At 39.7% G+C, this 27,935-nt stretch overlaps 1 protein-coding gene across 1 annotated transcript; it reads left to right on the forward strand.

Moving 5' to 3' along the window:
- Positions 1 to 1,116: 1,116 nt before the first annotated feature.
- Positions 1,117 to 27,935, forward strand: dyrk2 (dual-specificity tyrosine-(Y)-phosphorylation regulated kinase 2). The gene is made up of 7 exons (XM_061715185.1): positions 1,117 to 1,203; positions 13,358 to 13,461; positions 18,310 to 18,652; positions 18,761 to 18,924; positions 19,626 to 20,015; positions 20,102 to 20,192; positions 20,633 to 27,935. Exons 1-7 carry the CDS (start codon positions 1,164 to 1,166, stop codon positions 21,274 to 21,276), a joined length of 1,776 nt encoding a protein of 591 aa, XP_061571169.1. The 5' UTR covers positions 1,117 to 1,163; the 3' UTR covers positions 21,277 to 27,935.

A 27,935-nucleotide genomic window follows, 5' to 3' on the forward strand; every position in this document is an offset into this window, starting at 1 on the left:
AGTAGAAATGTCGAGATTAATGTTGAAATACAATTTCGAGAAAAATGTTGAAATGTTGAGAAAAAAGTCGAAATGTTGAGGAAAAAAGTCGAAATGTCCAGCGGGGAAATTCGCAGTGTACAGCAGCAAAGGGGATAGTGCAAAACAAGAGGCAACAATAGAAATAATAATAATACAATAATAATATCCGAGTATGACACACTATAAACAGTACTGGTAGCCTATATACAATAACAATAATAATAAAAAATACTGGTATATAAAATATGATACAGACGGATATTTAAATAATTGCACGTTGCAGTGAATGATATTGCACATTATTTTCCAGTATGTACATTTATTGTCAGGTTGTTGTATGTGGTCTACTGTGAGCAGTGCTGGTTGTGTAGTCTCACAGCTGCAGGGAAGAAGGACCTTCAACATTAATGTTGAAGTACAATTTCGAGAAAAAAGTCGAAATGTCGAGATAAATGTTGAAGTACAATTTCGAGAAAAAGTCGAAATGTCGAGAAAAAAGTCGAAATGTTGAGATTAATGTTGAAGTAAAATTTCGAGAAAAAAGTCGAAATGTTGAGAAAAAAGTCAAAATTTCATGAATAAAGTTGAAATGTTGAGAAAAAAGACGAAATTTCGACTTTATTCACGAAATTTCGACTTTATTCTTGAAATTGTATTTCAACATGAATCTGCACCATAAAAAAAAATCTTTCCCTCTCAAATATTTTTCCTCCTGCATGGCCCTAATACTCTTCTGTACATTGATAGCCTACTTGAATGTATGGAGTTGTGTATTAATTTAAAACAAAACAAAACAAGTTTTTTCATTAATACGTGTAATTACCTTTGATCTCATTATAAATCTAAGGGATTAGTGCCAGCACGTGAGGTGAATGATGAGAACGGTGATTAAGGATAAGGAGGATGTCTAAAGGCTGATTTATGGTTCCGCGTTACACCGACGCAGACCCTTCGGCGTAGGGTACCGCGGCGACGCACATAGGGCTCTGCGTCGATTTAACGCGGAACCATAATTTAGGTTTAAGGTCAGAAGAGGGGGAGTGGACGGGATTAGAAAGAGGAGGAGGAAGAGGAGGAGCCGAGGAAGGAGGAAGAGGAGGCGTCCTGCAGCTCGTCGGGACCAGAGGAGAGGAGCGGCCGCCATGTTAACCAAGAAGCCCGGAGCCTCGGTCCTCCCGACGGGTAAGCACCGACCCTGCAGCCGGCGGAGGCGCGCTGCAGCCCGGCCGCCGCGGCTCCGCCTCCCACCCCCCCTCTGAAACTCAGAAACCAGTCAGAAACCAGAGAAACCGCTGCAGGAAACACTCGAGGCTCTGCTGGCCTCGTCTCTGTGTGTCTTTGCTCACGAAATGATCTGTTATCTCACTGAGAGGAGGGCAGGGAAGAAGCTGCGAGCTGACTGCAGGAACCAGATCGATACAAAGCCGCTAAAATGGACGCCTATGCCTACGGCGTATGGTACCAGGGCGACGTCGCCCTGGTACCGTACGCCGTAGGCTACGCCGTACACTACGGCGAACCATAATTCAGGCTTTATTTTTAGCGTTCAGATGAAGTGACAGCAGCAGCAGCAGCAGGGTTCCTGCTGGGTTTCCCTGCTCTGTTTACAGCCTGTTTACGTCTGTGTGCCTCTGGTACGTCTTTATGTTTTCGTGGATATATTATCTGCAGATCTTGACATCTTGTGGTGTTTTCTGTGTTTTTTAGTTTCTTGTTGGCCTCCGGGTTGGTCAGTTTTTAGTTTTTCTGTGCCTTATAAATTTGCCTTTTTCCCCTTCAACTGTCACATTTTGATGATGCTGTATTTTATTAGGAAGTTTGATGCAAGTTTATGTTGTCATGGTGTATTTGTAGTCGTGTAATCCTGGCTGCTTTGCACTGGCCGGAAACCTTTTAAATGTCTCCTTGGCAACCAGTCCAACTTACTTTTACATTTTTGTTTTGTTTTTCCTCCTTTAGCTAAATTTATATAAAAATGCTAATTGGATTAGAGACAATTGTCTTTGGCATGTTGAAACTAACCCAATAATATATTTATTTGTAATAGTATATACTATTATGCTATTTGTATTCAAAGATGTCATAACAGGATTATTAAAAGTTAATAGCAATCAAGCTTTCTATGAAGAGGAAAATCCTATAATTGCATAAAACTATCCAATTTTTTTTCAACTTCTCTTTATTGAGGTTCTGACAGCATTACAAGTATATCTGTTCAGCACTTTTATAGAACCACTTTTTTTTTTCCTCCTCAAAATTGAACATTTTAATGGGAGAACAAAACTCAGCAGGACACACTAAACAGACATAATATCGCAGTAAGGAAAAAAAATATATACATAATGATGTCCGAATTGCTAGGGCATGCTGTAATTATTTCACATCATGTTAGCTAGGTAAACCAAAGTTCACTCCAAGGGGGTCCACTATCCAATTTGTTTTTATTTTTTATTCTCCCAACAATGAAATATCTCTGACTGGTTTGATCAAATTGCCACAAAAACATCCCTTATTGACTATAATCTTACGTTTTTTCATATTAGCAGGTTTCATGGGGGTGTAGTTAACCACTTATTTGAGATCTGTCCTGTAGCTTTGTGGTCCCATGCAAACATACATTTGAACACAATCTCGGTAACGTTTAAAGAATGGTATATTACTCCTTAGGAGAGCTACAGTACTGATCCTGAGCGCGTTCACAAGCACAGACGCAACAGAAACACTTACTTTTCTCTTGTAAGCAGTTTAACCTCAACAAAGTGGTAATGATCCATCTTCCAAGCCCAATCCGAGCCCGATAGTTCAACCGCCACATCACAGATATGCACAGCTTTTCTAAAATCAAATAACTCCTCCATTTAATATTTGCTCAATGAAACCCAGTTCCACTGTCACTCCTTTCTTTTGAGTTTTGTTTACGTTTTCAGAGTCTAACACTAATTCCAGATTCCAAACAACCCTATAGGTCTCTTATTAGATGGTAAGAAGCGTACATTTTCTTTGGGGACCAACATGATGTGAATGGAAGCAGTTCTGGGTTAGAACAGAATATGTGGTTGCAGGAAAAAATGGCAAATGTTAGCACAAGGAGAAACAGAGCTACATCAAAATAAATAACTATTTTTAGCCTCTAACAAGACTGAAAAATGTGATTCTCATTAAGTGATTGCATGGATAGGAGATTTCAAGGTCATTTCAATTTTGTATGTAGCTGAAAGATTTATAAAAGGGACTGTTTGTTCAGGAATTTCTGTCCATTCGCTGCTTCGTTGTCATAAATCGGTACAAGTTGACCACCAGTGCTACACAAGGTACTGTCAATAGACACAAAAGTTCTCTGCTTCCATAGAACATGATAGTTATATATTCATGATGAAATAGACAGGTGTCCCTGTTCTAACATAAATTGTCATTTTGCTGCAATGATATATTCCTGTCTAACTCAAAGCTGCTTACTTAGGTTTGGCTTCAAACAAAGATTAATACTCTTTACTATCAAATAAAACACCCGGGGTTGTTGTAACTCAAGAATGTTCCTTTAAGAGCTGTTTGTACATGTTGAATTTTACTGTTGATTGGCAGTTTGCATTTAGACAATAGGGATACTTTGCACATGAGAGGACATAAAACTTGAAAATCAATGGGAAAAAAAGCTCCTGCACATGCTCCTTGCAAAAAAAAAAAAAAAAATTATTGTTAGCCACAATATTCTCGTAGAAAATATAACGTTAGCTTTTGTGAATATTGAACATTGAGTGTTGCGACAACTCAAGCTAAAATAAGAGGAAATATCTTTTCTGCGTAATCCATGTCCATAGCATTCAATCAGCCTTACTTCTCAATAGCAGATAAATACTTCTCAACGGAAGCAGTTGGGTTTTGTTAGATCTCCATGTTTTCTTCTTCTTTTTTTTGTATTATCAGTGCCTTTTAGCCTAGATCTTTTTCTGCGGCTAATCTAATAAAAACACATCTTACAAGTTACTGAACTGTCTACTGACCTTTTGACTAAAAAACAAAATGTGCCAACGGTGGTGTTTGGCTTTCTAACTAAATCTGTAACTCGAATGTAAATTTGTAGATAAAGTAAGTTTGAACTTGAACTCTTAAAGATAAACACTCTGTAACGGCACACCAGAAAAAGAACCTTCAGTATGATAATGACACTAACAGAGCTTCTGTCAAACATCAGATGGTTGAAAATTACTTGGAATCACTAATATGACATGTATGGTAATTTATTTCAGCTTTTTGTTTGCAGAAATGTGGAAATAGTTATGCAACAAAACAACAAAATCAAAATAGTGTGATTAGGCAGTAACCTAATAACTGTGGGACAACCAGCTACAGTAGATTATATTGTAACAGTGAATGAAAATAGGGTTGTGTTTGCTGTGGTCCTGAGAAGAGACCACATAACTCCCCTACTATGACCGTATTTATGATTTTGGAGACGCAAGACTTTATAATGTTTGATTATATAACAGGAGTGATGGTCCGCCGTGATTGATGGTTAGGGTAAGGGATTTTGTTATGTCATGTTTCAGACCCATATATAATTGATCTGTCTGTTTATACATAGTTAAAACGCTTGAGACAGCCCACCTGTTGGTCAGACCTGAGAAAACCTCTTGGATGATCGTGAGCCATGTTTAAGAGCTTTTGCAGAGCTGATCCAATCTAGCACCAACCCACTAACCCCTTGAATGCCGAGCATTTCATTTGCACATCTTCCCATGTTGTAATCATAAGCTCAAGGGTTCTATTTGAAGGCTGGATAACGGTAACATTACAGGATGTGAATGCTGCGATGACATGTTGTTAATGTAGAATTAACACCTGAAGCTTTCTCACCTTGAACTGTGTGCAGAACTGATCCAGTGGGTTTCGTTGTATTTTTAGCAGCTTGTGAAAGATAAAGAGCTATTATCGAGACCCTCAAATAGTCCGATGTACTCCATTTCCTTGGAAGAATTGGTAGTAATTATTCTTTGAATTCATTATGATCACTGTTAGCTCACTGAAACTGTCCTTTTTGTAGTTAGTAGAGGTGCACTGAATGTTTTTTTGTTTTGACTGATTCCAGTTTTCTTTAGTCTGACTCATCTAGTTCAATTCTTCTAACTGAGAACTATATTCAACCAGTGAACGATAGCAGAGGCTGCAGGCTGTGTGCACTACTAGCTTTGTTTATAGCATTTTAGACACTGCTATAATATATATAATAATAATATTGAGCAGGGTGATGTTGTTGTATCTTGGAATTGGTGCACTTTAGTTTGTTCTCCCAGATATTTTGGTTATTGTTCCTCCGCAACTTATTCTTTTACCCCACTGGTTGAACAGGTTGCTGCCTTTGGGCATTCTGAGGAATCACAGTGGGAAAACGTCAACATCACAGACTTTCTCATCTGTGCCTTCATCTCCATGATTAAATGGATTTCTCTGTTGTCTATAGTGATAAGTACACGTTATAATGTAGGTAAAATATCTGGCCAGGTAGGTTGGCCCTTAATTGGATAACAAACACACATCCTATGCATTTTCCAAAACCTTACCATGAAATTGGATCACTTTTTCCTTTATGTTTAATACTTTTCTCATAATTTGGTGGCATAGCAATGAATTACCTCCTGATATTGCAGTACACTCATACCCCAATCTGTTGATGAATAGAGAAAAGGTGATACAACTGCAGTAACAGACATTGCAGTTAGTTTTTGATTGAGATAATTTAACTAAATTTTAGGTTTTTAGTGACTGATTTTTTTTATTTATTTTTCCTATTATTTTTTTTTAATAATCAGAGTACTAAGAGGTATTTTCTATGGAGTAGCAGAAAATGCTCTGACGGCTCCTATTAGCATGATCGAGAGAGTGTATTTTCATGCAACTATGGCCTCGGTCAGACCGGGCATTAACATGTGTCCGGAGAAATTCAGTCACAAGTGGTTAAGCACTTAAAATCTGTACCCAAATGTGTTTTTTGCTGATCAGATCTGACTTTCTTACTCTATGCAAATGAAGATACACATCAATTTTGCTTGCAAACACCACATGCATTGTTATTTTTAATCGTCTAAGGCAGTTGTAGCTGGAAATAACTAGTTGTAACTTGGAGGAGAAAAAGACAGAAATGACAAGACAAAAAAAATCTGTCATAAACCTTTTTTACCCTAAACATTATTCAGCAAAAGATTTGTACAAAGGAAAATTCACTACAAGCACAATGAAGAAATTGAATGACGAAGAGCTGGATTGCAATCATATATGTAAATTAAATGAGTAATTTGCATAAGCTGATAACATTAGTTTATTAAGTGACCCCTGAATCTGTCCCAGGACACTTTTTTTTTTTTGTTCAGACTACGAACAAAATCTTGGCACAGGTGTCCCAGACAAGTTTGAAATATGTCCTGAGTGGGCAGTTTTGAATCTGTCTTGGAGTTCATTCACAGCTCGTATTAGCGTCAACTACTTGTGATCAGATCTTATTGCAGAGTCTGAATGAGGTCAGTGTTGGCTCATGTCGTCATGGCGGTGTTCAGTCATGGTAATCCATATTGCATGTCTTCCTAATATTGTGCAATACCAGCAGTGTGCACTGTTGAGAACCAACCGGATGAAAGTCCACTTTGCGATGCATCAATCATTGTGATTAATTGAGTTTGATATGGAGCCTGATTGCTGAGCAATTGCCTTATAGGAGCTCCACATTCTGTTTGTTTGTGTGTGTGTTTGAGGCATGGTTTCCGTCTGTATTGGTGTCTTTTAAATCTGTTGTCCGTCTTCCATGTAGCACATGTTTTATAACAAGTTCATCCGTTTCAATCCAGGGCACGTGTCAGGTGGTGACAGCGTGTGCAGCCTCAGGCTGTGTTCCAGCTTCGTTCCCAGCTTCATATTGCACATAAACAGATTGTAAGAAGAATTTATGTTGACATATGAGAAGAATGTAGAAAATCTCTGCAGTAAGATTGTCTGGATTCTTCTTTGGAGACAAATGCAGTTAAACTGGCTTTTGGAACAAAAACATGGTCAATGTTACTTTCAGGGCAAATTCTTATTGAAGGATTTTTAATTCTCAGCTGTCTGGAAAACCTTAACTTTGGGTTATCAGTCTAAATTGTATGTGTTGTCTGACATGCATCTCTAAAAAGTTTTACAAAGCAAAATGCAGGAAAATGGGCCCGAAGGTAATTTAGAAATGATGTCATTACGTTTTTCCGTCAAGCAGAGTGACTGACTGTTATGTAGCTGACTTTCAACATGGTCTGGGACACAGCTGAGCAGACGGAGGTGCAGTCATGCTGTGTCTTCACTAACAGTTACAAAATCATTTGGAAAATACATGACTGGAAACCTTTTAAAGAACACTCCCATCTGATTTCCAAATTTAACAACAATCCTAACCTCAGACGGCTGAAAAATCTCTTTTCCAACCTTTGATAACCACTATTGGTACCAAACATGGGTTTTGCCTCCAAGAATATAAACTTCAGAACTGCATAAATAATTCTGTTAAAATATTATGCAATGGGCATTTCATTGCTTGATATGGAAACATGTCATGTGGTTTCCTGAGATCCTGAGTAGTTTCCATGATTTCCTGAGATCCTAAAAATACGTGGGACATGTTTTGAACAAAGTACAACAGAATTACAGGACGGATTTGACAAACAAAGTGATATTTGACCATTTTTCATTTAGTATTCACTTCAGACACCCAACTATTTGCTTCCAAGTACAGGATAAGGTAGATGATGGTGCACTTTTTCTCTTTATGAGTATACAACCATGCCACATGCAGATGTGTTTTCCCTTGAGTTGATAATTAGTCATTTAAGTTTGCTTGCTGTGTCCTTTATTGAATTTCCCACTGATTAACTTGTGTTTCGACACTAAAGTGGACACAATAAGCGATATGAAAGATTCTCAGTGCCCCATCTGAATTTGATCAAATGGTGTCAAAACCTAACAATACCATACTGTATGTGTCTCACTCAGACAAAATCCAGAGGGTTGTGATTATTTTCCAACTGTAAGCAGCTCAAGAGACTTTTAATTATACCTACCTTTGAGTATTTAGACAGAGTAAAGTTTGAGGTAATAGCAGTGATTCATCTACTGAGACCTGCGAGGGGGAAAAAGATAAAATGTCAGCATGTTGCCAGGATAAACGGTGTCATTTCCAGGCAATTTTCTGTTCTCGTTGTTTATTTATTTATTTATTTTTTTCCCCTCCTTACTCTGTACTGCTGTTAGCCCATAACCTCCCGAGCATCACATGCCCTCCTGTCGAGCAGCATGCCAAGCGGGCTCGCCGGCGCTCCGGCATTTCCAGCTCGGTGTCGAGTTCACATTCAGCATGCTGCTGTTCCACTCTGGTAGCGTACATCTGTCAGACTCTCAGCAGAGGATACAGCATGTGCTTTCCAGTATAGATCCGTGTTACCTTCACAGTATGTGCTGCAGAGTTAACGTCGCGTATTGTCATCTGACAGATACATGCACAACTGTTTGAAGAAGAGTTGGGGCCGTTCTGATGTTTCAGGATGAGTTTCTTCAAAATTTTCAGACTGATGTTTTCTTTTTTTTTATGTATCATATCAGTATTTGTGTGCATGACCACACATCCAAATAAAGCCAAAAAGATTGATTTAAGTAAGATAAGGTAAGGTCATACATTCAAGTAATACAATACAAACTGGTTAACCATCGCTGGTTTTGTCCTAAAATGTGTTTCTCAAAATTTGCCCGTGCACATTATTTATTTAATTATTTATTTATCTAATGACAAAGCAAATTTAGCTGCAGTTCTAGGGACAAAATGTTAAAAGATTTTAAAGGGGGATATTGTAAAAAAAAAAAACAATACAAACTAAGGAAAAAACCACAATGAAGTAATCGGGAAACCAAGGTTTATGGAGCAGATTGGTCATGAAGGAATTCTAATGCTGTTGTGACTGGTTTCTCATCAGCTAGCTTTTACATTGTTTCAGTCTGTGATGTTCTACCAACTTTGGCCTATTTAACACATTATCTTGAATAAGATTGTATCAAAATGAGGGATCGGTACCAACTGTCCATATTGACTCCTTTTTTTATTCCTTTGGTCTTTTCCCTTTTGTTGCTACAGTGGATTATCATGTTGCACATATTGATTTGGCACAGGGTTTATGTCTGATGCTCTGGAGGAATTTAATCCAACCCTTCTTTCCAGCGTTGCTTCATTTTATTGATCTACTACATTCATTAAGGCACAGCTCTCTTGAATCACTAGTTCAGTCTTTTTTTTCATTGTACTGCCATGGACTTAAACATATCAAATGCTACAGCAGCTCCAGCCTGTAGAGTTGTAGCTCTTGGGTTGTATGCAGCGTGGTCTGATCTTGAGCTAAACATGACGGGAAACCGTTGAGAAGACTGGAAATCGTCTTGAATGTTTACCACTAGTAGTGTGTGGAGTCTGAATTCTTTGGAAATGGTCTTGTACCTCTTGACAGATTATTGCTTAATTCTTTGTGTTAACATATACCTGAAGCTTGTGCTTTTATATAGGTGTCTGCTCTTGCTGATGATGAAATAAGCGTACAATAACACGTGTGTTTGGTAAATTTGCATTTCCTCTGAGTCCTCCGTCATATGTTTGCAGTAGATGGACTATTTGCATGGACTTTGTTTTGCGCCTATCAGACAGTGTGTCTGTGCCCAAGCAGTCACTGAGCTTGGCTCGTCTTTCCTGCTCGAAGTCATCCTCATTAACAGGATTACAGCTAGCATTCAGATTAGAATCGTCAGAAGAGACCATCTGTCTTCTTAACCTGCACGGATGCAGGGAGCTGGAAGGTGTCCCGCAGGGATCCTGACAGGGAATCTCTCCCATTCAGCTCTGCTTCTGTTCTCAGCTTGAACTCGTCGTTATTCTGAGCCAGCTGGAGACGTTTTCACACCACCTCCACTTATCAGCTGTTGTTCCAGTACCAGGAAGCGTTTTAGTATTTATTTTTTTAGAGCTCAGAAAACATTCAGCATAGAGCTGACTTGCATGAGTAATGCGATATGTTTTATATGATTACCTTTTTAATTGTTCACGTCCTTGTGTCTTTTTTGACAACTATTTGTTTTTGAGGAGGTATAAAACAAAAACAAAATTTGTATCTTTATATTAATTCTAATCCAAAGATAAAAAAAATAAGTTGATTGATCAGTGAAGAAACTAATGAGTTGCAGTTCTCATGTCGAAGTTGAGATTCTCTTTCAAACTTCCTTTTGTTCTTTAAAAACAAAACAAAAATAGCAGCAAATCTTCTTGACTGATATTGCACAAATATCTATCATTTTGTATTGTAGTAGGGAGTGAAAAACATTGAAGGTACTAGTTATGTTCAAGGATTTTTTCACTTTAAAGCTTCAAGTATCTTGTGACTTCATCTTCTTAAAATTCTTAGTTGTTGGATGTAAGAAAAAGAAAGAAGTTGGTGAGAAAGACGTTGGAAAGATAATGGCAGGTTAATCTTTGCTTACTTATTTTTTTGTTTTAAAAACGTACAGTTTCAGTTTTATTATTCACAAATCGGCATAATCTTGGTCACTTGGAGGATTTTTGAGGTGTTGAGTATAATTTTTAACCCCTCTCCTGAAACTTTTATAATGTGGGACAAATGTTATCTGTCTGGTTCTGAAATTTGAGTGCAGCATTCGATGGAGGTGAGAGGAGTTGGGAGTGATGCCTTTCAAGCGAATGATGCAAAACAACTCTGGGATCTGACAATGACCAATCTCGACTAACTTCAACCATTTCTTTTCCCCTTTTTCTATAATTTGAGTTTGTTCCAAACCAGCTCCTCTTTGCAGTCGGGTTGATTCTGCTAAATGATGTCTGATGTTAGGGGGTTAGGGTTAGAAAGACTTGGCGAGCAGATGTCCAGGATCCGCTTGTTTATTGGCGCACACATGTTAAAAGCAATCATACTGTTTACTCAAAAGCGTGAAACTAGTGACGAGCAGCAGGAAACGGATTTTAGCTTTGCAAGTTTCACTTTTCTCAACTTCTGAACTCTGTGTTTGTTTGGATTTCCTTCTTTTGTTTTTTTCCTGATTTAGAATTGCGGTCGAAGTACATCTGTGTCAGCTGCTGACGGACTCGCAGCTCTGACTGGATCATCCAGAGCCACCTTTGACCTATGACCTCTCTGTGTTATGTTGCTGTGAAAGGAGGTGAAGCAGCTGGGAGCGAGACAGGCAGCGTATTGGGGGATTATGAGGCTAAATTAAACCCTTCATCCTCCTTAGACCAAGTCAATCTGCAGGGACCGACTGCAGACTGGACCAGATAACCGGGTCCGTCCAGTTCAAAGCTGCCACAGTCTGTTGTCTTCATATTATTTGGTCCAGACTGTAAACAGGAGCTGCACGTCTTAGTTGGCGTTTCTGACAGAAGGATTAACAGAAGACAACAATGCTGGGTCATATATCTCAAGCACATGTGGTCGTGTGCAAATACTGTGAAAGTTCTCAACATCTTGTTTAAAACTGCAGCAGATTATATATTCTTTTTCTGCTGCGATTAGAAATCCAGAAGTAAAGTTTTCTAGGTTACTGTACAGAGCTATATATAACAAATAAAATGCAACTGCTAAGAAATTTAAATATATTTGCCTTTAAGCTTCTTATTATAAGTTATAGGTCCTTGCCTACAGTAGTTTCTCTCTTTTGACTCATCTCAGCATGTGAATATATACATAATATATGTCTAATATCTCTTTAGTACTCTGGCATCGGTTAACATTTTTCGTGTCCTTGCATCGGATTTGCATTCTGCAGTGTTCCACACGACTATCTTTTGGCTTCTCTGTTTGGTGCACTCAGTCAAAATCTCCATCAAGCTGAAATCATTCATATGCTCATCTGTTTTATTTATTTATTTTTAATCAGACAGCAAAATGACTCTGAAATTATGACCAAAAATCAGCCGATTTAGGTCTGCTGCTGCTTTATAAGTGCAGCATCATCTCATAAAACCACCTCAGAGGTGGGAGACAACATCTCTGTCGGGATCTCTGCTGCAGAAACATGTGCAGTCATCACTGTGAGAGTCAGAAGTGTCAGGGTGTGTATCGTGCTGCTGCCGCTTTTCTCTGGCTCGCCTGAGGAAATGGGAGGTTTCGCTGTAGCTTTGATGAAGTACAGACTTGCTTACATGCTGGTGTGTGTCTTTGACCGATGAAATAATAATTGGATTTCCCAGAGCCTGACCCGTCATCTGTCACAGTCGGCGACTGCTTGTTTCCGCTCTGTCTTGTGAGACAAAAAAAAGTCTGACCTGTTTTTGTGTGATCGTCTCTCTATCCTCTATATTTTGCCAAAACATCTTGTGTGATTCCAACTAGCTGCAACTTCAGTTTTTCTACGTCACTAATGTCAATATGGATCTTTCAAAATCATCATTGGTTCTATAAAATGCTAAAATTATAAAACCACAGTTCCTCAGTTATTGGTGCAACAATGTAATTGAGCAAAAGAAAAGATGAGGAACATTCAAGGTAAACTGACGTGAACGGGGAGTTTCTGTTGCATAAGGCTTCTCTCACTGAACTGATCCTGCTGCAGCATTTCTCCGTTCACAGACCACTCTCACATATTTCAGAAAATGTTATTTGTTGATAGGATTTAGTTTGCACCGTTACTTCAAATTGATTTACGTAATAAACCGAGGACAGAATGAAAACATTAAATCTTTGGAGGTTGATGAGCATTGTATGCGTGTTGCATAATAGACTTTTTTTTTTCCCCCTTGTAGTCATAGCATGTGATATTTGTTTGAGTGGATGCTTCAGCCGCTTGCTTTGAATGTAACGTGATTAGTAAGTAAATGTTCCAGTCTAGAGAATCTCTTTCATAGTTGAGATGTGACTGCCTGGAGAACCATCTCCGATGCAAAGAATTTGTCTGGTTCCTCTGGATTTGGCTCCGACTTCCAGGGAGCAGGAGCGACGGGTGCAGAACTGACTGACTCTGGAAGCTCTTGGATAGGCAAAGGGACATGAGGTTTAGTGTTTGCACGCTATGTCTGCTTTAATTTATCTGCTGGAAAGGATCTTATTTTTTTTATGTTTTACAAAATCTTGTTTCTGTCAAAGCTGCAAAGTGTTTTTATTTGTCTGTTTCTACTCTTAACAGTCAGCGACTGAAACTGGTTGTTAAAGCTATGAAAGGAAAAGCGAGAAACCTTCTCACTCTTTTTCACAAAGAAAAAAGAAAGCAAAAATGATGACAAAACATAACCTGGATCTCCTGGAAATTCCTCAAACTCTTTTCTCTCTGTGTCCTTCAGGCAAATCGGGCGAGCCGGTCTACTCTCCGGGTCACAGCGGCTCTCAGACAACATCGCCCGCCGCCCTGCCGCCACTCCGTAACAACAACCACAACCCCCTGACGGTACGAACGCACCCACCAGCACTTTGTCCTCAGAGAACCACAGTCGTTGCTGTGTTTTCCACAACACGTTCTTTGTATTTTTACTGCTGCAGATGCAACAGTGGACCCCCTCAACATGATTATCACTTGAATATCAGCACTTTTATTCCATATGATAACCGATAACGGTTCACTTCATGAAGTGGAGATAAAAGTTGTATCAAAAACATCCGTTGATAGTTCTTATGGCTGTGCTTTGTGCTGGTCATAGTATTTTGCGCTGTGTTTAGGGAAAGGAAGCCGACTCAATGATTAAAACATGTAAATTTGTCATTTTACAGAATGTTCAGTTTTGTGAGGTCTTAAGTCACAGAAATCAAGTTCACAGTTGTCAAAGGGAAGGATATATATATATATATTTGTGTGTATAATGCGTCAATTAAGAGTGTCCTCAATGTATAATGCGCTAAATTTGTTTTTGTGTCTGCTCCTAGTGGTGATTTGAGGAATTGCACTTCTGATTTGGCTGCAAATGGGGAAAAAAGGTAGTCTAAGTGTATCGTTTACAAATTTAAATTTGCTTTTTCAATTCAGTTTTATTCATATAGCGTCCATTACAATACAATTTGTCTCAAGGCGCTTTCCAGATAACTCAGAACCATGACCCCAGAGCAATTACTACATAAACAATGGCAGGTAAAAACTCCCCAAGTGAGAGAAAAACCTTAAGCCATACAGTAGAAAGGAAAAACTCCCCTTTTAAGAGGGAAGAAACCTTGAGCAAGACGTGGATCATAAGGGGGGACCCTGCTCCTGAGGGCAGCTGGGCAGAGCAGGAAAAGGAAGACAAACAAGTGAATTAGTTTTTTTTTCAGCATCACTCTGGGAGAGGTTGATCCTAATCTTTGCGTTATTATGGAGATTGAGAAACGCTGTTTTACGAACCTGATTAAAATAATGTTTAAACGACAAATCCTGATCGAATATAACTCCAAAGTTTCGCACAGTTGTACTGGAGGCCATTGCAGCGTAATGTAAGCCCTTCCTAAGGTGTCTGGGACCAAAAACAACCTCTGAGGTAGGTAGGTACGTCTAGCTACCATCCATCGGAGCTCATTAAAAATGCCTGTAAGTTGAAGAACCAATCAAATGAGTATCCTTACAGTGAGAGCCTCATGACCACAGAGCAGGGACATAATCTGGATGTAAACAGTGTAGATGGCTGCAGATGAGGTTTAACAGATGTTCGGATCAGCTTCGCCGTCAACAGTTAAAGATTCTAAGTTTTTCCTAGAAAACTGAACAGAAAACGGCCGTCCTTTACAAGGTTGATGCGTGTGCTGTTTGGCTGACAGGCTATGAAAAACTTTTTATTTACGCGTTGAGTTGTTTCCATCACTCTGAATGTGTCACCTTTTTCCAACTGCATTCAAAGGCAGTTTGACGAGCAGCCGTTGCGGCCGTCCCTTAGATTTTTAGACCCTACATCTTTGTAGATGTTGGTCTGATCTTTCAGGCTAGAAAGCTGGAGGTTCCTCCTTGACGTGATGTCACCTAAATCATACAAACTGCTGTGCAATTTCTGAGGCCTGAGTTGTTTGAGAAGGTGAAAGTTGGCTCCTTCACAACCTTCACCCCATTAAAAGAGTTTCCTGATTCTTCATGTCTTTAAATAAATATTAAAATGGAAGTACGACATAGGGGAGGGGTGAGAAACGCCAGACTAGGCTGTCATGACACTCGCATGTCATATCTCCACTCATGATTGATTAGCTCTTTACAGACGGAACTCTAGGATACTCGTTGCGTTTTCCTCGAACATCTCACACTGACATCTGAGCGCCAAGTGAAGGTGATGGGATGTGCTCGGGTTTCATCAGCTCTAAATGACCACCGTGAGTTCCAGGCATTCAACCTGTCACGGTCATGAGGGGCAGTGGATGCCGGAGACTGCAGGCCAGTGAGTTATGTGTTTTGAAACATCTTGAAGAACTGTGATTGCTTTGGTTTAGTGCTGGACGTAACATGAACTGTGACTGACAACCGTCAAAACAGTAAATGTTCCGTTCTTAAAATGCAAGTCGCAATGATTGTCATGTTGAGATAATAGATAACTGACAGTTAAGTTCATGTCAGCAACACGGAAACTTTTCCTTGCGTGATCAGGACTTTTTATCTGGACGTTGTCAAACGGCGAACAACTGATTGGATTCAGGAGAATCAGTAAACAGATTAGCAGAGAACGTCCCGGTCCTACGTGAAGCTGAAGACCAGCACCAGAGCGTTCGGTGGTGGTTCTGATCTCCTGCCGTAAACGAATGGTTCACTGATGGAAATGAAACAAAGGGAGTGTGGATGAGCGGCGAGCACGTTAGCCTGGTAGCTCCACGAGTGGAGGAGCAGCAGCTCTGAACCGGCAGCTGTAGCCAGGCGGCTAATAATAGCCCGCTGCTCCAGGATGCTTTAAACAGCTGATTGGTTTATAGCCCGCTGTGAAGGGCACACTTTGTACTAATGGTATAAAGGAACTGCCGCAGCTTGTACTCGCTCCATTACCATCAGAGTGGTACGGTTTGCTTTTATGCTTCTGTTAGCATTAGCAAGGTTTGTTGATGCACAGCAGTCGGGTTCATGAAATGTTAATGGATCCGAAACTGCCCTGCCGACCGGTTTGTTGCTGGACAGCCAGCATTAATGTTTCAAGATCTTGAAAATGAGGAAGCCGGTCTGCTTCCTTCCCACAGCGCTGTGCCGAGGGAGGGGTCAGTGTTTTTATTTGTGCTTTACGATGTAACTGCTTCGATTGTTAGTTTTGCTTCTCTAATTTGCTGTTTTGCTGTAATGTTGTTGCCACTCCTTTTTTTTTTTATTATTCTCAAGTTGACCTCCACCTCTCTCGTGATCAGGTTGTTGTTTTTTTTTTTTTTTTTTCAGGAGATTGGAGGCAACATTTTTTACAATAATACATACGCCAATATACAGTACTTCGTGCATATTGGTGTCATCATCCGAGAGTCAAAGTGCGATCCTGAGGAACCGGGAAAGCGATTAGGATGACTTTAAAGCGGGCTTCGTAGCTGAATTATCAGCTGATCTTTGCTTTTTCCCTTCCAAACTCGTCATAATTCAGGACAAATGGGTACCAATTCCAGCATTTATGGGATTGATAACCTCCTCCGTGAGGTGCTTCAGGAACGTCTGGAATGTGGAATCTAATTCAGTCCTTGACTCCGTCTTGTTTTAACAATCCTGCAGTTTTTACAATGAGGAATTTTTCAGAACTGTATGCAGTTTATTTACTTAACGGGACACGCAGATGAAACTGATTATCATTTTATTTATAACATGGATGTACAGTTCTGTTTCCTCAAGGACATTCATTAGATGGATATAATATTGATATGACTTTTGGTTCTTGAGATTTTCCAAACTCTCCATATCGGTGTTGCTGGTTGTTACAGGACACTTTGGTTACCAGGAACGCTAGACCATCTCTAATGAAGGTTTTATCTGGCATAAATGTTAAATATTCTATTCTTATTGGAGACTTGGCAGCTGGCTCGCAGCTGATTGTATTTTATTTTTCACCACCTTTTGATACATCTTTTGAATCTTTCGTTGACAATAATTAGACATTTCTTCTGTATAGAAATCATCTGATTTTTATTCTTCCCTAGTTTGAGTCAACATCTGGACTAGTTTAAAATTCCTTGCCAGACGTCTAGTCCCACTTTAGAAATGGCACAGTGCAGCTAGAGCAGCCTTGAAGGTACAAATAAAGGATTTTTTTTAATTCTTAGATAGCAAGCAACACAATACGCTCTGTTGTATTAATCTAATCAAGGATTTTGACACAATGGATTGTAGAAAACTAAAGAAAATTGTCCTCACTGTAAGACTGTATGACTGTTTGAGGATGATCTATGTCAGTTTCCACAGATAGATGGTCAAACCTCCAGCTGCCTCGGTGTAACCTGGGCTGGTCCTCGGGAATCATTCTGCAAACAATCTTGATACGAAAAATAGTTCACTAACTTAATTCTGATGACAGGGCGATACACAGTGTTCTCAAATGCAAACTTGACGCTCCTATATTTCCAGCCAATCATCTTCGTTTACGGCTTTGAAACCGAGTCACTGTGTGCCAATACCTCGCACATTATTGTGTTGCATTAACCAGCGGGTCTTTGAACTGTGTGCACACACACACACACAGAGCGTGTGTGTGTGTGTGTGTGTGTGTGTGTGTGTGTGTGTGTGTGTGTGTGTGTGTGTGGGGTCTGAAAGGGCCCAGGTGTGCTGCTCCCCATGGCAACAGGGAGTGACTCACTGAGCGACTAAAAACAAGAAAGAGTGTCGTTCAATTAATCAGCTGTGAATAAATAGACTGTTTTCATTCAACTGTTCACTATTCGCATATTTAAATGTGTGCTCATCATTGTGGGGTGTCAGCTGAAGCAGGAAAAAGCGCAGCTTCAACACAATTAACAGGATTTAAAAGCAGATTACACTTACTCTGTTTATGAGATATTGATGTTCTTTTTGAAACGGCAGTGGTATTGTGAAAGTTCAGTTTACTGGTGTCATGAAGCGTCTGTATTATTTTACCATGCATTTGCATCTCTGCAAATTGGCATAATTAAAAGTAGCGATGTTAACTTTAACAAGTTTCTGTTTTGCAGCGCGTTCTTGTACGCTCAGAAAAGTGTGAGGGAATCACTGAGACTAAAGGAAACTCGCAGTAAATGTTAAATATTTTGAAGTATAATAAGCTGGTTTGGCAAAATTAAATAGATATTTTAACTTTATTGATGCACATGCTAATTATATTTAATCTCTGGCTGTTTGGATGCTTCTGTTTCCCTCCAGGGAGGTCCTAAAGCCACCATGTCGGACACCGTCCAGCTATCGTCGCAGTCGCAGGTCCACATCACCCAGCTGTACGAGGAGAACATCAACAAGCTCTCGGCCCTGACCTCGCAGCCCAACGGCCTGGCTCCGTTAGGCTCCACGCGCCCGGGCCTGCCGCTGCCGGACCGACAGACTTCAGCGTCGGAGCTGGCTCATCACTGCCGCCAGGGCAGCGCCACCTCCAACAAGTCTGCTGACAGCAAGCCAAAGCCCAGTGCGCTGACCCCCGACCAGGTCATGAAGCAGTTCGTGTCCAAAATGTCCTCGTTTGAACACCACGAGGTGTTCAGCTACCCAGAGGGTGAGCTGCTTTCATTGAGATGCTCTCTCTGTTCAACAAGGGCTGATAAGAATGAACTTTAGTTGATAATTTAATTGATTTAATAACTATAACCTCTGTCTTTTTCAGTGTATTTTGTTGGTCCAAATGCAAAGAAGAGGTCAGGCGTTCTGGGCGGAGCCAACAATAGTGGCTATGACGATGATCAAGGGTCCTACATCCACGTCCCACATGACCACATCTCCTACCGTTTTGAAGTCCTGAAAGTCATCGGTAAAGGAAGCTTTGGACAGGTACGACCACTGTTTTGTGGTCATCTCAAGTCTTTTTTGACATTTTTCTCTATGTGTTTCCCTCTGATCAGTTTTAGTCATGTTGTGATAGTTTTATTATTTTGTGGCTGTTTTGAGCCTCTTTGTAAGCACTTTTCAACATAACTCAGCCTCTTTTTCAACAATCCAATCCAAAGGTGAAATCTTCAGAGGTCCTGCTTGATCTAAATAAAAAACAGAAACCTGTACTGTTGTTGACTTGTATGAAAAACCCACTGACATTTATTTAGATTTAAAACAGTAAAATTTCTCCTGGCTTCAAAGACCTGCAGTTTTGTTTTGAGTTGGAGTGGCAAAGGTGATTTACTCTAATAATGTATTGTGGGTAAACCAGTGTGAATGTCATCTGGTCTGACGGATTCATATTTCAGAATCAGAAAAGGGTTTATTGCCAAGTTTGTTAACACACACAAGGAATTTGTTGTGGTGATTGGTGCAACACAATACAAATATAAAAACAAATATATAAGAGATAAAATAAAATGTATAAACAATAAAATAAAATGTATAAACGGAAATGTACAATATGAGGTTTTAAAGTGCCGGATGAGTCTGTACAAAAAGTGACTTAGGATGACTTAGGACAGATAAAATGTATAGACAGAAATGTACAAATGAGGTTTTTAAAGTGCAAATTTACTATGCATGTCCTCCTCCTGCAGGTGGTGAAGGCCTTCGACCACAAAACTCAGACTCACGTGGCTCTGAAGATGGTCCGGAACGAGAAGCGCTTCCACCGGCAGGCGGCAGAGGAGATCCGCATCCTGGAGCACCTGAGGAAGCAGGACAAGGACTCCAGCATGAACGTCATCCACATGCTGGAGAACTTCACCTTCCGAAACCACATCTGCATGACGTTTGAGCTGCTCAGCATGAACCTGTACGAGCTCATCAAGAAGAACAAGTTCCAGGGCTTCAGCCTCCCGCTGGTCAGGAAGTTTGCCCACTCCATCCTGCAGTGCCTGGACGCACTGCACAAGAATCGCATCATTCACTGTGACCTCAAGCCGGAAAACATTTTACTGAAGCAGCAAGGACGCAGCGGCACCAAGGTCAGACACCGAGTCATGCAAAACCAAATATCTTTCGCTACTTTTAAGTCAGACAGTACAATCAGTTTGTCTCATTTCTCCTGCAGGTCATAGATTTTGGTTCCAGCTGTTATGAGCATCAGAGGGTTTACACCTACATCCAGTCCAGGTTCTACCGAGCACCTGAGGTTATTCTAGGTAAAAAAAAACACATCTGTCTTTTATCTATCTAACTTAAAAGCAGCTTGGCAGTACAAACTGCATTTAACCTTGCTCTTTTGTGTGCTAATTAAATTCCCTAAACTCAGTGTTCTGTATTTCTACACTGAGTGCAAACATCTTGCACAACATAATGAAAAAAAACCCAAGTTGGATACTTTTATTTGGTTGTCTAAAAGTAGCCAAATATCACCAATTTGACTTTAAAGCCGGTTTATATAACATGTGATACCTAATGTATCAAATCTTATAAATGGGAAACAAATAGATGACTCTTGGAAGAACTTAAGAAGAGAAATCCTTTAGTCCAGACCGAGAAGTTTATAGTCACAATGAAGCCACAGGCAGCTGTCGAGAAAAGTAACACGATCAGTCTGAAAACTAGAAAGTAATCGGGACTGCTTTTCCCTGTCCTCCAGGTTCCAGGTACGGGATGCCTATTGACATGTGGTCCCTGGGCTGCATCCTCGCTGAGCTGCTGACTGGTTACCCGCTCCTGCCAGGTGAAGATGAAGCAGACCAGCTCGCCTGCATCATTGAACTACTGGGAATGCCCGGTCAGAAGATCCTCGACGCCTCCAAGCGGGCGAAAAACTTTGTGTCATCCAAAGGGTACCCACGGTATTGCACTGTTACCACCCTGCCCGACGGTAGCACGGTGCTGAACAGTGGACGCTCACGACGGGGGAAAGTACGCGGCCCCCCAGGCAGCAAGGACTGGAGCACAGCGCTGAAGGGTTGCGATGACCCCCTCTTCCTAGACTTCCTCAAACAGTGTCTGGAGTGGGATCCGGCCCTCAGGATGACGCCGAGCCAGGCACTACGCCACCCTTGGCTCAGGAGGCGGCTCCCCAAGCCACCGACGGGAACCACCACAGGAGATAAGACCTCTTCATTCAAACGGGGCACTGCCACCGACGGCGGCATCACCTCCATCTCCAAGCTCGCTACCACCTCCTCAACCGCCACCTCCTCCTCCAAAACTAGGACTAACTTAGCTGCAATCACTGACGCCAATGGAAACATCCAGCCTAGAACAGTTCTGCCCAAACTGGTGAGCTGAGAATGAATGCACCCCGCTCGCTGTGGTGAGCAACGAAAGGTGAGCGTCTGAGTAACCAGCTAAACTTGAAATAAAACCGGTCTGTCCAGCTTTCCAGGTTTTATAAGCGTTGCTGGGGTGCATTCAAGACTACTGCAGTCGTATTCAAACAGACCTGCAAAGTTACATGGCTGGGATGTAAGCTGACCTGATAGACTTGGGTGCGTTTAGACACCCCTAACTCTCAGCCTTGCATGGAAAAGACGGAAGTTATTTTATATTTTGAGCAGCAAGACAAGAAGTAAAACAAAAACAAAAAATTGATAAAAAAAAAAAAAAAGGTTTGACATGTCTACGGGGCTGCTCAGACAATCAGAACACATCACACCACTCTGTAGCTCCAGACTCACAAACACATGACAAACATGGTGCTGATGGAGGGAACAAGGCTTTTTAAAATATTTTTAGCACAGAATCTATTTAGCTGAGTTGATTAATCAACACAACACCAAAATACTGAGTGACTTAAGTCTTACAAGGTTATATCTACAGACAGTTGTCAGACCTCACAGAAGAGGGACTTTGTTCCCAACTGACACGTGTGATATATCCTTTTAATACTAAAGCTACAGCTCTGAAGCGATTAGCATGCTGGTTTTTATTTCTTTTTTTTCTTTTTTTTTAATGAAACAATTGATAGTGTTTTAGTGTAGAGGTTTTGGTGGGAATTTATCTTCTTTTTTTTTTTTTTGTAACAGAAATGACCACTATCAAAGATCCTACAACCCTGACTTTAACCATCTACCTGTTAGCTAGCTAACTTTCTTAGCTAGGCTTTATTACATATGGAGTAGCTAGCCGGTGTTAGCTCGCTAGCATAGTGCCTGAGCTGGCTAACTGTTAACTGGCACTGGTTGGTTATTAAACAGCTATTTGTTGTAGTGCTACCTATTTTGGATTGAACTGGCTAGCAGTTAGCCTAGCAGACTTTAAGCGTCAGCTAACATTTGCTGACTCACTCTTGGCCTTGTTTGGCAGTTCTGTGGCCTTAGCCATATTTAGCCATAGTAGTTTAGCTCTCCACTGCCCAAGCCTTATAAAACACAGAATGACTAAATGTTCTCACGTTTGACCATTAAGTGTTTTTTTTACATGTTTGCTTTAAAGATTAGCAAGGAAGCTTAGGTTAAGATGAAGAGAGATGTTGGCGAAGGATGTTTGTGTCAACAATAACCAGCTTGTTCACTTTTTATGAACCAACTCTGACCATCAAGGGGGGCAGATTTGATGTTGAAGTATTGAATCTAGGGGAAGGGATTTTCAGATAAATTATAAAAATGTGGCCATCAAAGGGCTCTGTAACAAAAAAGATTTGTATTTATACTTTTAAGTTTTAAAAAAAAAAAATTGAAAAAAAGATATGGAATATACATTTTGAATTACTTTTAATTCTTACCTGCTATCAAAAAAAAGTTTGGCGCTAATACAATTCCGGGCACAGAGACATCTTGAAACCAAAATACTGTGTGTAATAAAACAAGTCAGGCTGTAATTACGTGGGACCTATTATGCTTTTATTTTTTCAGATTTTTATCCGTAACACAGCTACACTTTTACCTCCCTTAAAAGCTTCTTTTATGCAATCATTTGTTCAACAAATTTGAACAATGGCTCACAGCTAAATGATGTTCAGGAGGGAACCCTTAGGCCACGTTTACACGTAGTATTACAAAAATTGATATTTCCCCCTCTACGTTTTGAAAAATACCATCATTTACACAAACTCGCATAAATACGCTGTTAAGGTGCTATGAGCAGCCAAACCTACAGGGGGCAGTGTAACGAGAAGCATAAAGTCATGATAGCCAATCAGAATCCTGGATAAAAACATCAACAAATGACACGTATAACTTCCAGTTAATTCCAATGTGGAACGATAGTCTTTCGTTTGGAGTGACAGAGAAGTTGAGTTACTTTTAAGTGTGACTTTAGAATATAAAACAGGTTAAATACAAGAAAATATTGATGGTGGCCAAACAAATTGTAAACACAGGTCGCTGGTGACGTTTCTGTCGCATAATCTGACGTTCTGAAGCCTAAATGTCCATTTCTCTCTGTTTACAAGCAAACGCGAAGACAGAGTTTTTGCAAACTTTGGCCGGAGTTTTCAGAAATGGTCATTTTTGGTGACTTTGAGTTCCGTTTTCGTGTAAACAAACGGCCAAAACTCATGAAAACACCACCATTTTTGCTACGTGTAAACGGGTCCTTAAAGAGACTCGAGCTAGAAATATTTGTTTCCCTGGATTGGCAGAGAGTTTGCATCAAGTGTCAGTTGAAGATTAAGTTTTCTTTCTTAACTAATAGTCCGTTGGAGCTCTTTTAGTGAAATCTTCGGATAAAAACCTCTACAAATAAGCATAATAGGTCCCCTTCAAAGTTGTCAGCGAGAATGTCACAGCCCAGAAACCTGGATGTTTTTACCTCTGGCAGCTCGGGAAATGTGGTTTTCTCCAGTAGTTTAACAATTCAAAATTGTCAATTAAAAAAAAAAATTGATAAATAAAGAGCCAAAGAGAGGGTGAAGTAGGCGGCAGGTTGTTATTGAAGATTTTATATGTAACTTGAGCTCAGCAGCAGAGTCTGAAGGTACTTTCAGCTCAGGGTTAGTGGAGAGAAATGTCAGTCATCTTTTACATTATAGGCCTCAAATTGTAACACAAACTGTGTAGTAAATATCATAATCATTAACAGATTACGTTAGCTGTTAACCATCTTATTTATAATCCTGAAAATGACACTGTTTTCGAGGACAGATAGCAGCCTTTCACAGGTGACATTTGTAAACTTTATTTAATTTATTTTAATTTTATTTGACGTGGATTAGTGTAGCATTAACATAGGTGTCCACAAATGGGCTGTCACCGTTTAAATCTTTTTTTTTTTTTTTTCTCTCTCTTGCTTGTTGCACCTACCCGTGTCTCAAGTCTGTCATTTGGACATAGGAGTAGGCATAAACTGTAGTTTTAATTCAGGGTTTGCTTCAAAGTAGTGAAGTCAGTATGAGAAACAGTATTTAAGGAGGGCCCAGTCACATCAGTGCGGTGTGTAACAAGGAATACCCATCATACACCAAAATGCATTCTCCACTCAGCTGCAGTTTAAGATCAAGCTGAAGGTGGATTATTTGATATCAATACTTAAAAAAAACAAAACAATTTATGGCACAAAAAAAAATTATTTTTATCTTCAATCACATCTCGTAAATTTAAGATAAATCTTTAAAATAAGAAAGATTACTTTTTTTTTTTTAACTGGGTTGACACTGAAGAGTAATGAATAGCATTTTGTTTTAATCTGACATCTTGGAAAGGACCACTGATATTTATAAATATTTTAAACTGCAAAGATTTAGTGAGACCTGGAAGAAAAAAAAAACCCAGTTAAGATTAATTTGTGTCAAATTAATTCATAAAAGCTTCACAGCTTGCTTGTGGTTCCAAATGAAACTACATGAGCATTTGTAGGAATCACTTTCACTTCCTGTTGTGACTGGGATCTTCAGTTAACCCACACTAGCAGAAGCTTTCTGCTGTAGCACCACAGTAGATCCGATCAATTCATTCAACTTAGACAAGCATCAAATCTGTGATCAAACTCAACTGCTGATATGTTCAGTATTGTTATCTATTACTAGCGATGAGTGTGATTGGAATGAAGATGGGAGGTGTGTCAGAAGATTTTTATTTATTTGCCACAGTTTAATATTTATAAGTCTAATCTATGTATTTACTATGACGTGCAGTTCGTACTGTATACTTGAATGTGTGTGCGTGTAGCAGTACGTGTGTGTATGTGTGTGCGTGCAATATCAAAAGGTTTTTTCAAAGCTTGTTCCCTCAAACACATTCACACAAAGACACAGACACACACATGCACACAACTATATCGGAACGCATTCTGAAAATGAATCATGATGCGCTGGAGGATCAAGATGACGGTGAGGAGGAAGGGGTTCCCAGGATTGACCATATCGCAATTGGCAGGTTGATGAAATGTAGCGCACAGGAAGTGGATGACATTACGTGATGCACAGGAAAAAATGTCAATGCGGAACACACAGACCCGATCTGCTCCACCCATCTCAGGGGAAGCTCCACCCCCTCCTCATGGAGGAGGAGGAGCAACTTGAGAGGGGATCTTTGATGTTTTTGTTTTCTAAACAGTTTGACTGGATGTTTGGTTGTGTGTAATTTTTTTTTTTTTCTTTTGTTAATTTTTTACGTTTTTAGTGAGACGGAGTGCTGAGAGTCGTAACTTTGTGCCTTCAAGTATTTCATCGCCATGCCACGCCCACCTGACACACACATGCAGACATTTTTACATGGTGGTTGTATCTTGTGAACAGTCGCTGGTTATATTTCACAAAAACTCAGCAATCAGGGAATCATGTTGTATCTTTAGGTGCAACTCCGAACAATGTTGTTGGCTTAAGTCTGCAAATTGACTGGTTCCTTTTTTGGTTAAAAAAATTCAACGAAATACCAGGTGAATCGTGATGTCAGAATACTCTTGATATGGACCCATTAAAAATCCTACACAGTCCTGGCCCCATAACCCTGTCGACAAATCTTACCATGTTTCGTTAATCTGTTGTTTCAAAAATCAACAGATGTGATGTCATCCAGAAATTCCTTACCTTGCCTTTTAATGAACCAGAAAAAGTAGGAAGTACCAGTAGCGGCAACAAAATATTCCTAAAGAATTAATGATAAAGCTGAACTGAAAACTGATAAATAAAACATAAAAAAGGAATGTTCAATTTACACATTATCAATTTTTTATTTTATTAATGTTTTGTTTTTTCTAGAAATTCAACAATTAGTAGGCCATAGTTGCAGTAAAACAAGAACCCTGCCCAACCAGCTTAACTGGGGTGAATAAATGCTCATGTTTTCGTTGGGAACAGTCCCTTAGGGCAAAGTGGATTTAAAACTTTTGTTCCCACCCTCTGAGAAAAATATGACCATTACAGGAAAAACAATTCGCCTTTATTTCCCTAGAATACATCACATCAGAAAGTAGCTTATTAATAAAAAAAGATTTTTATTAATAGAAAAAGGAATTTTAGCCATTGTGTATACAGGGTAATTCAGTTCAAGTTTCAATCAACCAGGAACTTAAATTCTTGCTCAGGTTTGTTTTGAATGGCTAAACTTGATGTTTTACTGATGAGAAAAAAACGTAACAATTGTTAAAAGAGGAAGAAAATTAAAATTTTATTTTTTCAATTAAACAAAAAGTACAAAAATTTGATATGATATAATGTTGAATTAAAAAAATTGCGGATTTACTGTAGTTTTGGGTCTTTTTCCAGTAAAAAACATGTTCGTTTTTTTTTCTTAAATAAACTGTTGCAACTAATTTTTTTTCCATTAAATTACAATCTCTAAAAATATAATCTCTCTACGTTGGGTCCTCAGAGTATTCATTAAGCCACGTAAACAGTATCTTCACTTGCCTCAAGTATTTTGTATCTTCACAATTCATTCTTGGGCCTCCTTGATGTTTACAGAGCCAACAACGGAGCAGGCCAATAGATTCAGATTGTAGCTTTAAACTGATCTGCACTGATATGGCCAAGTGTTTGTGTGTGTCAGGACGGGGGGGGTCAGGGGTTTGTATAACATGGCTGCACAATGTACAGACACATATCAGCCCAGCGTCGCCTCAGGACCGGGCGGCGCCTGCTGATTACAGGGCTAAACTGACACTTTCCGTTGGACTGCTAGTGTCCAGCCGCTCGCTGCTGCACTGACGTTGGTTTTATCTACAGTGACGCTAACACTAGCCTACTGCTAAATGAATTCTAGTAGCTAATAGCACGATTCTGCCTGCTGTCTACGGCTATGCTGAGTTCTGCAGAGGCGTTCAAGCAGGCTGTTAGCATTAATGTGATTATTTTTTTAAAGCTTTTTTTTTTCATGTTTGTACCTCAGATTGCATTAATGTTGTTGTTTTGTCTAACACCCAGGGCATTTGGTTGAATCTACCAAAGTGCATTCCTTTACAAAGCTAGCAAAACGCTAACTGCTCAAGCACACAGGTAGGCTGTCAGAAAGTACGATAGAAAGCAAAACGTAAGTGAACAAGGATGCAATCAAGGAAGAAGGAGCTGCCTCTCAGACAACAAAAAAAAAAGAAAGCCAATGTGGCAGAAAAACATAAATAAATAAGACTGGCTGGCCTCTTGGTAGCATTCATTTTTGTTAACTGTGTGAAAGCAGCTGTAGCCTGTAAGCCTACTAGCTCATTAGCAGTTTTTTTTTTTGTTTTTGTTTTATTTTTTAGAGGCAGCCAGAGTTGTGAAGCCGTTAGCATGAGATTGAGCTGGAATTCTGTAATGTTTCCAGATGGATTTTAATTGTTGATTTTATATGTAAATATTGTGCAAAGTGTTTGAATAATACTTTTTTTGGGGGGGAGGTGTTAAATGCGCCGCAGTGCCACGGCGTGGCCAGTTTTGCAATGTACTGTATCTACTGTACAGAACACAGAAGTTGACACTTTTTTAGTGAGCCTTTGTTAAATTTTATTGTGGTGGAAAAAAATATTAAACAATTTTATTGTTCAACTTTATGTATTGGTCATTTGTGAGGTTAGTTTTGATTTATAAAGTT

The sequence above is a fragment of the Cololabis saira genome, chromosome 23 (genome assembly GCF_033807715.1).
Source record: "Cololabis saira isolate AMF1-May2022 chromosome 23, fColSai1.1, whole genome shotgun sequence".
Taxonomy (NCBI): domain Eukaryota; kingdom Metazoa; phylum Chordata; class Actinopteri; order Beloniformes; family Belonidae; genus Cololabis; species Cololabis saira.

Bases quoted from the DNA above. Each gene is read 5' to 3' on its own strand.
- dyrk2 (XM_061715185.1), top strand. From the start codon at position 1,164: ATGTTAACCAAGAAGCCCGGAGCCTCGGTCCTCCCGACGG. The intron at 1,204-13,357 runs GTAAGCACCGAC...TGTGTCCTTCAG, and splicing joins AGCCTCGGTCCTCCCGACGG to GCAAATCGGGCGAGCCGGTC. The intron at 18,925-19,625 runs GTACGACCACTG...CTCCTCCTGCAG, and splicing joins GTAAAGGAAGCTTTGGACAG to GTGGTGAAGGCCTTCGACCA.